We start from the raw sequence: 14,368 nt of genomic DNA, 5'->3' as shown, positions 1-14,368 counted from the left end.
CCCAGCCTCAGTTACTGACCCCCAGCTCTCACCACTCCCAGCCTCAGTTACTGACCCCCAGCTCTCACCACTCCCAGCCTCGGTTACTGGCCCCCGGCTCTCACCACTCCCCGACCTCAGTTACTGGCCCCCGGCTCTCACCACTCCCGGCCTCAGTTACCGGGCCCCAGCTCTCACCACTCCCGGCCTCAGTTACCGGGCCCCAGCTCTCGCCACTCCCGACCTCGTTTACTGGGCCCCAGCTCTCACCACTCACGGCCTCGGTTACTGGTCCCCGACTCTCACCACTCACGGCCTCGGTTACTGGACCCCGACTCTCACCACTCCCGGCCTCGGTTACTGGGCCCCAGCTCTCACCACTCCCCGACCTCAGTTACTGGGCCCCAGCTCTCACCGCTCACGGCCTCGGTTACTGGTCCCCGACTCTCACCACTCCTGGCCTCGGTTACCGGGCCCCAGCTCTCACCACTCCCAGCCTCTGTTAAAAAGGGGTGGGATAGGAATGATATGAGAGGGATGAAAGGAATGGGATGAATATGGCATGAGAAGGATGGAATGGCATGGGATGGGGATTTAGAGAAATATTGTTGCAATAAAGATACTAATTTCACTGCAAATATTTGGTGGATTTTGCTAGTTTCTCCTCTTTGCTCTGTCCTAACCTTTGGTCCTTGTAATACAGAATCCCAGAGGTGCAGCACATTCAAGGATAAGGGGCAAACGGCAGCTTTGATCAGACAATAGGCCGCTTGTGTTATCAGCAGTTCACAGATCAACTTATTCCAATCTGAAACACCTTGAAGCCAAGGTTCAAATCTCGCTGGAATGTTGGTAATAAAGCAGGCTGCTGCTCTCTGACCCTCTGACAGTCTGGTACTGTCGCAGGCAACTTTTATCCTGAGTTAATTATCGATTGAAAAAGCCTTCAAAAATGCAGCACAGGATAGATTGGAATTTACAGCCACCCGCCTGCCTTCTGACCCTTGGTTACCAAGCAGCAGCATCAGACTGCATTGTTGCTGCAATTCAAATTGAGAAACATCAGCCTTTATCCTCAAGTTAAATTAACCCGTTAAAATATTTAACATTTACATTTCTAGATTAGTGTAGAGCGTTTCCAAAAGTAACACTTTCGCTCCTAATGTGGCTCTCGAGTGAGAAGGAATGAATTAAAGTTTGCTCTTTGACAGGACTGTTGACCCCTATGACCTTTGCACACCAGAACTATTCCACCGATTGTTAAACTGATGGGATCAGTAATGGAAAATCACGTCAACAGATTATAGAGCTTTTGGTCTTCTTTCCTTCTCATTAATTCACACTGTGTAACATTTGTTTTTAAAACATTCAAATGACTTCCTCCCACCCATGCTGTCCTCTGTTGAAGGGTCGGTTAACTGGCCTCCACTTCTGTCGTCCCCATTGTCTGGCTCAGCTGGTAAATTCAACACCAGGTATGAATCATAGAAATGTACAGCACAAAAGGAGACCATTCAGCCCATCATGCCTGTGCCAGCCCTGCAACAGAGTTGTCCATTTAGTCCCAATCCCCTGCTCTTTCCCCACAGAACTGTAAACCTTTTCCCTTCAGGTCTTTATCCAATTCCCTTTTGAAAGTTACGAGTGAATCTGCTTCCACCGCCCTATCAGGCAGTACATTCCAAATCATAACTTGCTATGTAAAAAAAACCACAAATATTTTCTCTGGTTCTTTTGCCAATTACTATGGCAGTAAACTGTACAGATGTGGGGAGTTACATGATGTGGGAGAAAGAGATGTGACAGGGTCATTAATTGATGGTGTTCCCTGAACAGTCAATATTGGGGAGAGGGATGGGTTGGAAGAGTAATTGGACCAGGGCACAGAGACATAGTACACCCCCATTTTAAAGTTGTACATTCTGTCCTTGTGTTTATTTGATACTTAGCAGAGTTTTCTCTGCATCATTGTTAAGCAGAAAACTTATGGCAATACGGCACGCAATCTTGACTGGAGCAAAGGAGTTTCTCTGTAGTATAGGCTGTGGAGTCAGGAGAGACAGCACTGAGGCCCCACTGGTCTGAAGCTGTAATTACAATGTCACAAATTTACATAGGCAGATCCCATTGTTTAAGCGATCACAGGAATCTGTCATGGAAAAAGTTGACACAAAGTGTGCAATGTGATCTCAGAAAGTAAGGCTTGCAGGCAGATGCTGTGTGCAAATGTAAGATTTGGCAATGTTCCAATGTAAACATTGTAGAAACAATGATTTCAGTATCATTAACACAGTTCCTCCGAACAGTATCTTTAAACCCTCAAACCTCCGATTTTTCTTTCTGTATTTTAATAGGTTGAACCCTGAAGCTTGGCTATGAGGAGGGGACAGCACCATCCAGCAGACCTCAGGCAGCTCTTCGTTCTCAAAGGGAAAATACTGACCTACATTGGCTACTTTTTTTTTATTTGTTCATGGGATGTGAATGCTGGGAAGGCCAGCATTTACTGCCCATCCCTAATTGCCTTTGAGAAGGTGGTGGTGAGCTGCCTTCTTGAACTGCTGCAGTCCATCTGGTGCAGATACACCCACAGTGCTGTTAGGAAGAGAGTTCCAGGTTTTTAACCCAGCGACAGTGAAGGAACAGCAATATAGTTCCAAGTCAGGATGGTGTGTGATTTGGAGGGGAACTTGCAGGTGGTGGTGTTCCCATGCCTCAGCTGCCCTTGTCCTTCTAGGTGTTCGAGGTTGTGGGTTTGGAAGGTGCTGTCGAAGGAAGCTTGGCGAGTTGCTGCAGTGCATCTTGTAGATGGTACACACTGCTGCCACTGTGCACTGGTGGTGGAGGGACTGAATGTTGAATGTTTGTGGATGGGGTGCCAATAAAGTGTGCTGCTTTGTCCTGAATGGTATGGAGCTTCTTGAATGTTGCAGCTGCACTCATCCAGGCAAGTGGAGAGTATTCCATCACACTTGTGCTGTCCTTACCTGGTCTGGCCTACATGTGGCTCCAGATCCACAGCAATGTGGTTGACTCTTACATGCCCTTGAAATGGCCTAGCAAGCCACTCAGTTCAAGGGCAATTAGGGATGGGCAATAAACGTTGGCCTGGCCTGCGACACCCACATCCCACGAAAGAATAAAAAAAACCACTCCTGACGTGTGCCTTGTAAATGGTGGACAGGCTTTGGAGAGTCAGGAGGGAGTTACTCGCCACAGAATTCCCAGCCTCTGATCTACTCTTGTAGCCACGGTGTTTACATGGCTGGTCCAATTAGGTTTGTGGTCAATGGTAACGCCCAGGATGTCGATTGTCTGGCAACACCTCAAATTCTCATGTTCAAATTCCTCCATGATCTTGGCCCTCCCTATTTCTGCAACCTCCTCCAGCCCCACAACTCAGTCCAAAAACTCAGCCTCTTGTCCATCCCCAATTTTCTTTGTCACGCCATTGGCAGCCATGCCTTCAGCTGCCTAGGCCCTGAGCTCTGAATTCTCTCCTTAAACCTTGCTACCTCTCTCTCCTCCTTTAAGACGCTCTTTAAAACCTAGCTGTTTAGCCAAGTGTTTGGTCACCTGTTCTAATATCTTCTATGTGGTTCAGTTTGTTTGGTAACCTTCCTGTGAAGCACCTTTGGACTTTTTAACTATGTTAAAGGTGCTATATAAATGCAAGTTGTTGTAATGGAGAGAAAAGAACAAAACAGTGAGACTGTTGGTGCAGCAGATTTACAAAGAGGTTGAAACCCACAACTCCTCTCACAGCCAGACCCCGATCCTGGAAGTCACTCCAAGCTGGTTATAAAGTGGGATTGGTGGACCCCCAGGTTCCTGCTCAACTGGCTGCTTGAGTTTGCAATGCGGGGGGGGGGGGGGGGGGGGGAAGAGCAGAAAAAATAACCAGACATACAAGAAAGGGCCTGGTTAGGGAGTTACTTTCATTGGAATTTGACTTAAGATGCACATGGAGCAAAGGCCGCCGTTTGGAATCGAGAGGACAAAATGCTGACGGGGCCGTGAACAGGAGCATCAAATCCAGCGGGCTCTCCATTTACAGGAGTTATTCCTAAAACACACAGCCTGACATGATCAAGAAAATCAATACAGAAAGATATATCGATACAAATTCTTTTTATACCAAAAATAAAACACTGGCTGAGCATAAGGTTTTATTAACCCAGGAACACAGCCTGGCCTAGTACCAGCACAGCAAGGAACTGGGAGAGTGAGAAATGGGTGACAGTATACCAATGACATCCTGTGAAGCAATCCCTAACTGAGGCAGACAGCATCCTATGCTTTATTCCTCACCATCCTCTCTCACTCCTCCCGAAGACAGTGTCCCTCTCCTGGGGTACAGTTTTACATTCCCCTCACAGCAGGGCTCCACTAACATGCCCAAGATGCCATTCTTCTCTTTGGCGTGTTTAGACAGCAAGTGACATGAGGCAATTCAACTGCAGAGGCATTATAAGTGAGGGCATCAGATTAGATCCTTTCCTCATGATGTTCACAGAGACACACCCAGCAGGAGTTTCCCCCGAGCTATGTTAACTTAGCAAACAATGGGAATAAACAAGTGCTGTCACAGCTCAGTTATTCGCTGGGGACTGCGGTTCAACAATGAACAGTTTACATTTATTTGATAAATAATTTTTTTTTAAAAGATGAGACAGCCCAGTTCCCAGTCCTCACTTTAGCAATCTAGACTCTGGGGCTATGAGAGAAAAGCAGGGGGAACGGGGCTAATTTGGATAGTTTTTACAGAGTCGACCTGGGCACGATGGGCTGAATGGCCTCCTTCACTGCTGTATTATTCGATCAGTCTATGAATGAATCAGTGACCTCTTACTTATTACCATATTAAGTAGTTTCAGCCATTCCAGTATCTATTTCTCTAACCTACTTGTCTGCATGAAGTTTTTTTTTACACTTCCTCAGTATACGAAACCTCTGATGATTCATACCCTGTTCAGGAAGATCATTTGCCACAGGATTTTAGCCCATATTTGTCAATATGAACAGTTCAGTAGCATCACCTGTGGGATACCCAATGGCATTACAGCCACTTATGAAATGCACATTAATATAGAAACAGGAGTAGGCCATTCAACCCTTCGAGTCTGTTCTGCCATTCAATTAGATCATGGCTGATCTGCACCCCAATTCCATATCTCTTAGTGGTTGGCATCCTTTCATCTACAAAAGTTGATGGACATGCAGCAAACAATCCATTTCAGTGGGGTGTCTTCTCTTGATGCACCTTTGCTGATGGCTGTGAAGGCCAATCCTTGAGAGGCAGGTTCTGCCACATCTTCTGCACATGAAGCTGCCAAGTGACGGTGAGAGTTGTTGTTTTTGATGTTGCCGCCTGTTGCCAAGCTGCTGTAGCAACTGGTCGTCGTGTAGTGTACACTAGTCCACAGGATGTGTCGCCACTTTCCTCTTTTGCCAGCGAGTGACTCCCAGGTGCGATAGTAGACATTTAGGACCTTCATGTCACGCTTGCAAGCATCCTTCAAGCAGTGCTTTGGGCACCCCACTGGTCATCTGGCCCTGGCTACCTCACCATACAGAAGGTCCTTGGGTACGCAACAGTCTTCCATCCTGCGGATGTGTCCGATTCACTAAAGCTGCCTCTGTTTGATTAGTGCCAACACACTTGGGAGCTCTGCATATGAGAGGACTGCCACATTTGTGATTTTGTCCTGCCAGGATATACCCACAATGCGCCCCAGACAGCGAAGATTGAATTTTTTTTTTATTTGTTCACGGGAAGTGGGTGTTGCTGGCTAGACCAGCATTTATTGTCCATCCCTAATTGCCCTCAAAGAGGCGGTGGTGAGCCGCCTTCTTGAATCACTGCAGTCCATGTGGGGTAGGTATTCCCATAGTGCTGTTAGGAAGCGAGTTCCAGGATTTTGACCCAGTGACAATGAGAAATGACTATATAGTTCCAAGTCAGGATGGTGTGTGGCTTGGAGGGAAACTTGCAGGTGGTGATGTTCCCATGCATCTGCTGCCCTTGTCCTTCTAGGTGGTAGAGGTCGCGGGTTTGGAAGGTGCTGTCGAAGGAGCCTTGGTGAATTGCTGCAGTGCATCGTGTAGATGGTACACACTGCTGCCACTGTGCATCGGTGGTGGGAGTGAATGTTTGTGGATGGAGTGCCAATCAAGCGGGCTGCTTTGTCCTGGATGGTGTCAAGCTTCTTGAGTGTTATTGGAGTTGCACCCATCCAGGCAAGTGGAGAGTATTCCAACACACTCCTGCGTTGTGCCTTGTAGATTGTGGACACGCTTTGGGGAGTCAGGTGAGGTACTGGCCGCAGGGCTCCTAGCCTCTGACATGCTCTTGTAGTCACATTATTTATATGGCTATTCCAGTTCAGTTTCTGGTCAATGGTAACCCTCAGGACGTTGATAGTGGGGGATTCAGCAATCGTAATGCCATTGAATGTCAAGGGAGATGGTTATATTTTCTCTTGTTGGAGATGGTAATTGCCTAGCATTTATGTGATGCAAATGTTACTTGTCACTTATCAGGCCAAGCCTGAACATTGTCCCGGTCTTGCTGAATTTTTACACAGACTGCTTCAGTATCTGAGGAGTCACGAATGGTAAACATTATGCAATCATCAATGAACATCCCCACTTCTGACCTTATGATTGAAGGAAGGTCACTGATGAAGCAGCTGAAGATGATTGGGCCTAGGACACTACCCTGAGGAACTCCTGCAGTGATGTCCTAGAGCTGAGATGATTGACTTCCAACAATCCTTTGTGCTAGATATGACTCCAACCAGCAGAGAGTTTTCCCCGATTCCCATTGACAGTAGTTTTGCTAGGGCTCCTTGATGCCACAGTAGGTCAAATGCTGCCTTGATGTTAAGGGCTGTCACTCTCACCTCACCTCTTGAGTTCAGCTCTTTGTCCATGTTTAAAGGCTCTAATGGGGTTAGGAGCTGTGTGGCCCTGGCGGAACCCAAACTGAGCGTCACTGAGCAGGTAATTGCTAAGCAAGTGCTGCTTTCAGGGCATCAGAATGTCCCAAAGCATTTTACAGCCAATGACGTACTTCTGAAGTGTAGACACTGCTGTAATGTAGGAAGTGCGGCAGTCATGCTGTGCACAGCAAGCTCCCACAAACAACGAAGTGATAATAACCAGATTATCTATCTTAGCGATGTTGCATACAAACCTAAAACATAACTGTCTTTCCAGAAATGCTGACTGACCTACTGTACATACGTGTCCAGCATGTTCTGTTTTTATAGAAGTGTGAGGTTTGACTGGATCTTCAAAGATTTAGTTTGCCGTTTTGTGAAGCAGGAGTACAGCAAGGCCCGGAATGAAACAGCAAAGCTTTAAGCATTGCCTGTGACTTTCAAATATTATGTTAGATGTTCAAACATAATAAACAACATTTAAAAATGTGTCAGGGGTAGCCCCAACAAGTATCAAACCTAACAATGTGAAAATAATCTCCTTGCTATTGACAGATATTTTTGGCATTTTTTTTTGTATAAATATACATTGCACAGACGTTGTATAAAACCTTAGTGAATTCCTTGTAAACGGCAGCAGCACTGCATCTGTCCTGGAATAATTCAGTTGTGTAACAAGAGAAACTGTGTGCACTCAGGCCTCACCTAGTTGAAGTGCACAGGTTGCCAGACTGCAGTCAGTCACTAAACAATTTCACCACAAGTCCTTTAATTGCTCGACGGTTGCCGTGGCCAACAGCCCCGGTCATTGGGACAGATACTGTCAGCATTCCTCGGATAAGACCATGTCACTGGAAGGATGGTTCATCTCCGCGGACCCATGCCACAGGATCTTGTTGCCCAACAACCCTTGCTTGTTTAAGTAACCTTGGCGACAAAAAGGCGGCACATGCTGATTGGTCAAAGCAAACTTGAAGCAGGATTCTGCGGGGAAAAGGGAATCCCATTAAGAACATGAAACCTTTCCATAAACTCAACTCCTACAAGAACACATTCCTCGAAATACAAGCTGTCTCAATAAAGAAAGAACGAACTTGCATTTCTGTAGCACCTTTCACAACCTCAGCACCTCCCAAAGCACTTTACGACTAACAAAGTACTTTTGAAGTGCAATCACTACTGGGTGAATGCACGGTCTGGTGTGATCACAGCACACAGACCAGGAACATTTTCAGACAGTGCTGCCCTCCATGGTCAAATAGCTGCAGCCACGCATCATCTAGGTTGACAAATGAAGAACAAACACTGAGTGGAGGTGCTGGAGGATGAAACTGTACCCCAGCAGGAGTTAGGGGCATTTCTTTATCTGCTTTGCTAATAGTGAATAACTGCAAGGCCCAGCCCAGGAACTGAGCCCTGCGGCACGGGGATTCAAGCTTTGCGGCATTGGGGGGCCACAGTCTGATGACACGGCCTGGGGGTTCTCAGCTCTGCAGTGTGGCATGGCACAGCACAGCACGGGGACTCATGTTCTGTGCTGGCAGCAATGATGGAGGAACAACAAGTAATCACAGTGTCACTGCACTAATGTGAGATCATGAGTTCAGGATGTGGAGACTCCCAGACGTGGAGAGCATCATGTCACCCTGGGGAATAGCATGTGTGGGGCTCTGCCTCGCTGTTCCATTGCTGCACAGACAGCCAAAGCAAACAATCACAGAGAAAGGTCCCCAACCCAGGGGGAACAGCTTGAGATAAAGGCACCTCTAAATAAGGAAGTGCCTGTTTAGCAGGATTTCATTACAAGAGGATGTCACACCTGCAAAGAAGCTCCTGAGGTCAGTGCCCAAGCAGTTCTCCAGGAAGCGGCGCAGAGGCAGGATGTGAGCTTTGGCGGCTGTCCAGTCTGTCAGGAAGTCTTCCACAATGTGATGGATGTAGTCTGGCCGGGGGAGGGGCCAGAGCTTCGGTCTCTGCATCATCTGAGTCTCTGAAAACAGGCAGAAAATTACAATCTACATGCTAGCTCGCTCTGTTCCTCGCGCTATTCCCTGTACATGATGTATCACGGGATCCGAGGTGAGCTGGCAAGATGGATACAGAACTGGCTCAGTCACAGAAGACAGAGGGTAACAGTGGATGGGTGTTTTTCTGAATGGAGGGATGTGACTAGTGTTGTTCTGCAGGGATCAGTGCTGGGACCTTTGCTGTTTGTAGTATATATAAATGATTTGGAGGAAAATGTAGCTGGTCTGATTAGTAAGTTTGTGGACGACACAAAGGTTGGTGGAGTTGTGGATAGTGATGAGGATTGTCAGAGGATATAGATCGGTTGGAGACTTGGGCGGAGAAATGGCAGATGGAGTTTAATCCGGACAAATGTGAGGTAATGCATTTTGGAAGGTCAAATGCAGGTGGGAAGTATACAGTAAATGGCAGAACCCTTAGGAGTATTGACAGGCAGAGAGATCTGGGTGTACAGGTCCACAGGTCACTGAAAGTGGCAACGCAGGTGGATAAGGCAGTCAAGAAGGCATACGGCATGCTTGCCTTCATCGGTCGGGGCATAGAGTATAAAAATTGGCAAGTCATGCTGCAGCTGTACAGAACTTTAGTTAGGCCACACTTAGAATATTGCGTGCAATTCTGGTCACCTCACTACCAGAAGGACGTGGAGGCTTTGGAGAGGGTACAGAAGAGGTTTACCAGGATGTTGCCTGGTCTGGAGGGCATTAGCTATGAGGAGAGGTTGGATAAACTTGGATTGTTTTCACTGGAACGACGGAGGTGGAGGGGCGACATGATAGAGGTTTACAAAGTTATGAGCGGCATGGACAGAGTGGATAGTCAGAAGCTTTTTCCCAGGGTGGAAGAGTCAGTTACTAGGGGGCATAGGTTTAAGGTGAGAGGGGCAAAGTTTAGAGGGGATGTGCGAGGCAAGTTCTTTACACAGAGGGTGGTGAGTGCCTGGAACTTGCTGCCGGGGGAGGTGGTGGAAGCAGGTATGATAGCGACGTTTAAGAGGCATCTTGACAAATACATGAATAGGATGGGAATAGAAGGATGGGAATAGAAGGATACGGACCCCGGAAGTGCAGAAGGTTTTAGTTTAGGCAGGCTTCAAGATCGGCGCAGGCTTGGAGGGCCGAATGGCCTGTTCCTGTGCTGTACTGTTCTTTGTTTGTATCCTGCGCATGGAGCCACACTCTGCTCCCCACACCATTCCCCATACAACACGAGCTCTGCTCCCCATACACAGGTGTGCTCTGGTCCCCGTACACCACGCAGTCCACTCCCCGTGCTATTCCCATAAATGAACCTGCACTATTCCCTGTGCTAGGGCATGCTCTACACTCCAGACACAGCCAGGTGAGTTCATTTTACTCTTCACATTTAGACTTTCTTTTAAGATCTGCTCAACCCAGGGTAATCTCCTGTTCCTTCACTGTCAGTGAACTCATGGCCATGAAAATTACGGACACGATCTACCCGATAGGCTGGCGTGTGAACACAGTGAGATACCGAACAATGGGGATATGACAGGAACAACTCTGATCTCAGTGAAATACCAACTATTTTGTGCTCAGCTCACTGGGGTTTCTCTGGGGTCCCCGAACACTTGGCTCAGCAACCTTTACCAACTGCCCGAAAACGTTCCTTCCCTATAAAATGCTACAACTGATGTAGCTGCGTTTACAATTAGTACACTCATTGGATCGGCAATCAGTGAGTGCTAGCAAACAGAATCCTGCCCTGTGAAGAGTTTGAGGTGGCGAGAGGGAGACATGGAAAGAGGGCAGGATGGTGCAAACACTGACCTGTTGGGAGACGTTTGTAGAAGTAGATGACAGGGTGGAGGAAGTTTGAGAGCCATGCATGCCTGGGCTCTCCCACTGAACGGCTGGGATGGAAAACATCAGCTTCCGGTCTGGAGAAGTTGCTCCCATATTCCAAGTTAATAACAAACAGCCCATTTGTCGCATTCTTCCCAGTGTTTTCCTGAAGATGTGGAAGTGCTCCAATGGGATACTCTTCCAAGTATTCAAACTCTGTGGCATTTCTGAAAATAGAGTAGAACTGACGTTAGCAGCCATGGGACACAGGAACCCTTCCCCTATGTGGGATACACACTTTGCTTCTCACTACTTTTCCATAGGGCCTCTGCTAAACATCTCAGCACAGCTGAGATGATACTGTGGAGCATGGTGGGGGGTAATCAATAGTTATCGTCAAGGTACTACACCAGCGCACTGTGCATCACCATTTAAACAACACAGGCAATGGCTTCCTCATGGCCTATATAGTAAAAATACTGCCTGGGCAACACTAAGCCACTCAGACCCGACGTCACCATTTCAATTCCTAAAATGATGTGAAATTTGCTGATCTCAAACACAGCGATTAGGTCAACAGAATTAGCCTCACCATTCTGGATTGGGGAGAGGGGAAATCAGTCCTGATCATCGCCTGTGCGTACTGTGGACACCGGATGAGAACAAGATCAGGGCATAAGAACATAAGACAAAGGAGAAGGAGGAATAGGCCAGACAGCCCCTTGTGCCTGCTGCGTCATTCAAGATGATCATGGATGAATCTCCACATCAACTCTACTTATCTCTTGGTCCCCATAAATCTTGATTCCCTTAGGGCTCAAGAATCTTGAATATAATCATTGACTGAGCATCCACAGTCCCCTGGAGTAGAAAATTCAAAAGATTCACAACAGGCCAAGTGAAGAAATTTCTCCTTAACTCAGTCCTTAACAACTGACCCCTTATCCTGAGACTATGACGCTTAGTTCTAGACCCACCAATCAGAGGTCGTAAAAGATCAGATCCCACTGTCATGCCCTAAACGGAGGAACAATCGTGACATTCCTTGTCTATGTCCATGCCACAAATAGGGATACATGGGTGAGGGGTCAGAGAGCGAACAGTGGTGATGGAATTGTACCCCAGTGAGACTCAGCACCTTCAGGGGAGCAGGGGGAGAAAATTAGAAAGAGGATAAAACCTCCAGCTGCCAGGAGGACTGACTGTGGAACAGCATTCTCTGTGGTTGTCCTGAATGGTGTTCCATGACATGCCGACAAGAGCGGGGCTTTGAAAGTTGCTCATTAATCCCATTAACCTTCAGTTTTGGCTTCCAATTGATCAGCTACCCTTCAGCTACTTTCAACCTGTTGTGCCTGTGCCACCAGCAATGACACACAAGCTGCATGCAGCTAGCAGCTGCACTAATGTGAAGAGGCCAGGTTCACTCTAAAAGCCTGGTTTTCAATGGGTCTTCCTTAGTGAACCCAGTAAGTTCAGGTGGGTGTGTCCAGGCTGTGGGAGTCAGACATCAGTTGCCTCAACATTTGGCCCAGCTTCACAGTGTAGCACTTTGCTGAAAGGTCATGCTTACAGACTGAGTGGAGGTTAACGTTTGTGCTTGGAGTGCTTTGTGCTTTACAGTCAATTCACACCCTCTCTGTTCTAACGCTTTGTTTTTCAGCACACCATTAACATACCGTTTGCATTTGTTCCATGACCTTCTGGTCAGTTATTCTCTGTGAACCTGTCCCATCAACACCTCTTTTGTTATCTCTTGCCCCACCCCCCACTTTACTTGCTTAAAACTTTTTACATTTATATTTGTCAGTTCTGAAGAAGGGTCACTGACCTGAAACATTAACTCTGCTTCTCTCTCCACAGATGCTGCCAAACCTGCTGAGTATTTCCAGCATTTCTTGTTTTATATTATATTAAAGTGGAGGTTCACTCACTTCCGTAGCAGCACAATGTCAGCAAGGACGCTGAACATCTGATAAAGACCAGAGGCCTCGTTGACACGCTTGATTATCGCATTGGTCAAATGCGAGATGGGCAGGATGGTGGCCGGCCAGGGAATGCCATGGTATCGATGCTCCAGCAGGTGATGAACTGCTCGGGCTAGTGGAAACAATCAAAAACCACAGGTTATAACAGCAGCATTGCAAACTATGCACGACAGTCAAGCGTGACATCAGGGATCAGATCTGGCTGGCTTCCCATCTTCCATCCTCTGTAAACTTAAGCTCATCCGAAACTCTGCTGCCTGAATCCTAACTTGCATCAAGTCCCATTCCCCGATCACGCCTGTGCTCGCTGACCTACATTGGCTCCCAGACTGGCAAAGTTTCTATTTAAAAAATATCAACACTATTTTCAAATCCCTCCAAGGCCTCGTCCCTCACTATCTCTGTAATCTCCTCCAGTCCCACAACCCTCCAAGGGGATATCTGTGCTCCTCCAATTCTGGTGTCTTGCACATTCCCGCTTTTAATTGCTCCACCATTGGAGGCCATGTCTTTAACTGCCTAGGACCTTGGGTCTGGAATTCCTTCCCTATATCTCTCCGCCTCTCTACCTTTCTCTCCTTCTTTAAGATGGTCCTTAAAACATGCCTCTTTGACCAAGCTTTTGGTTATCTGTCCTAATATTTCATTTCATGGCTGCTGTCAAACTTTGTTTGATAATGCTGCTGTGAAGTGCCTTAGGATGTTTTAGAGTCATACAGTCATAAAGTTATACAGCACAGAAACAGGCCCTTTGGCCCATTGTGTCTGTGCCAGCCATCAAGCACCTATCTATTCTAATCCAATTTTCTAGCACTTGTCTCATAGCCTTGTATGCTATGGCGTTTCAAGTGCTCATCTAAATACTTCTTAAATATCGTGAGGGCTCCTGCCTCCACCACCCCTTCAAGCAATGTGTTCCAGATTCCAACCACCATCTGGGTGAAAGATTTTTTCCTCAAATCCCCTCTAACCCTCCTGCCCCTTACTTTAAACCTATGCCCCCTGGTTATTGACACCTCCGCTAAGGGAAAAAGTTTCTTCCTATCTACCCTATCTATGCTCCTCAAAATTTTGTATACCTCAATCAGGTCTCCCCTCAGCCTTCTCTGCTCGAAGAAAAACAACCCTCGTCTATCCAGTCTCTCTTCATAGCTGAAATGCTCCAGCCCAGGCAACATCCTGGTGAATCTCCTCTGCATCGTCTCCAGTGCAATCACATCCTTCCTATAGTGTGACGTCCAGAACTGTACACAGTACTCCAGCTGTGACCTAACTAGCGTTTTATACAGCTCCATCATAACCTCCCTGGTCTTATATTCTATGCCTCGGCTAATAAAGGCAAGTATCCCATACGCCTTCCTAACCACCTTATCTACCTGTGCTGCTGTCTTCAATGATCTATGGACAAGTACACCAAGGTCCCTCTGACCTTCTGTACTTCCTAGGGTCCTACCACCCATTGTATATTACCTTGCCTCGTTAGTCCTCCCAAAATGCATCACCTCACACTTCACAGGATTAAATCCCATTTGCCACTGCTCCGCCCATCTATATCTTGCTGTAATCTAAGGCTTTCCTCCTCACTATCGACAACGTCACCAATTTTTGTGTTATCCGTGAACTT

At 47.1% G+C, this 14,368-nt stretch overlaps 1 protein-coding gene across 2 annotated transcripts in view; it reads right to left on the bottom strand.

The window, feature by feature from the left end:
- Positions 1-4,144: 4,144 nt before the first annotated feature.
- The window catches only part of foxred2 (FAD-dependent oxidoreductase domain containing 2), a 69,134-nt gene continuing 58,910 nt past the window's right edge, over positions 4,145-14,368 (bottom strand). For both annotated transcript variants that reach the window (XM_068019366.1, XM_068019367.1), the window contains exons 7-10: positions 12,691-12,856; positions 10,742-10,983; positions 8,743-8,913; positions 4,145-7,907 (exon numbers count right to left, since the gene is read on the bottom strand). In XM_068019366.1, the coding sequence (XP_067875467.1) occupies positions 7,747-7,907; positions 8,743-8,913; positions 10,742-10,983; positions 12,691-12,856 (740 nt within the window). In that variant the 3' untranslated portion in view covers positions 4,145-7,746. The remainder of the gene's footprint in view (positions 7,908-8,742; positions 8,914-10,741; positions 10,984-12,690; positions 12,857-14,368) is intronic.

This window comes from Heterodontus francisci, chromosome 41 (genome assembly GCF_036365525.1).
Source record: "Heterodontus francisci isolate sHetFra1 chromosome 41, sHetFra1.hap1, whole genome shotgun sequence".
Classification (NCBI taxonomy): Eukaryota; Metazoa; Chordata; class Chondrichthyes; order Heterodontiformes; family Heterodontidae; genus Heterodontus; species Heterodontus francisci.
This window is presented reverse-complemented; position numbering and strand designations above follow the sequence as displayed.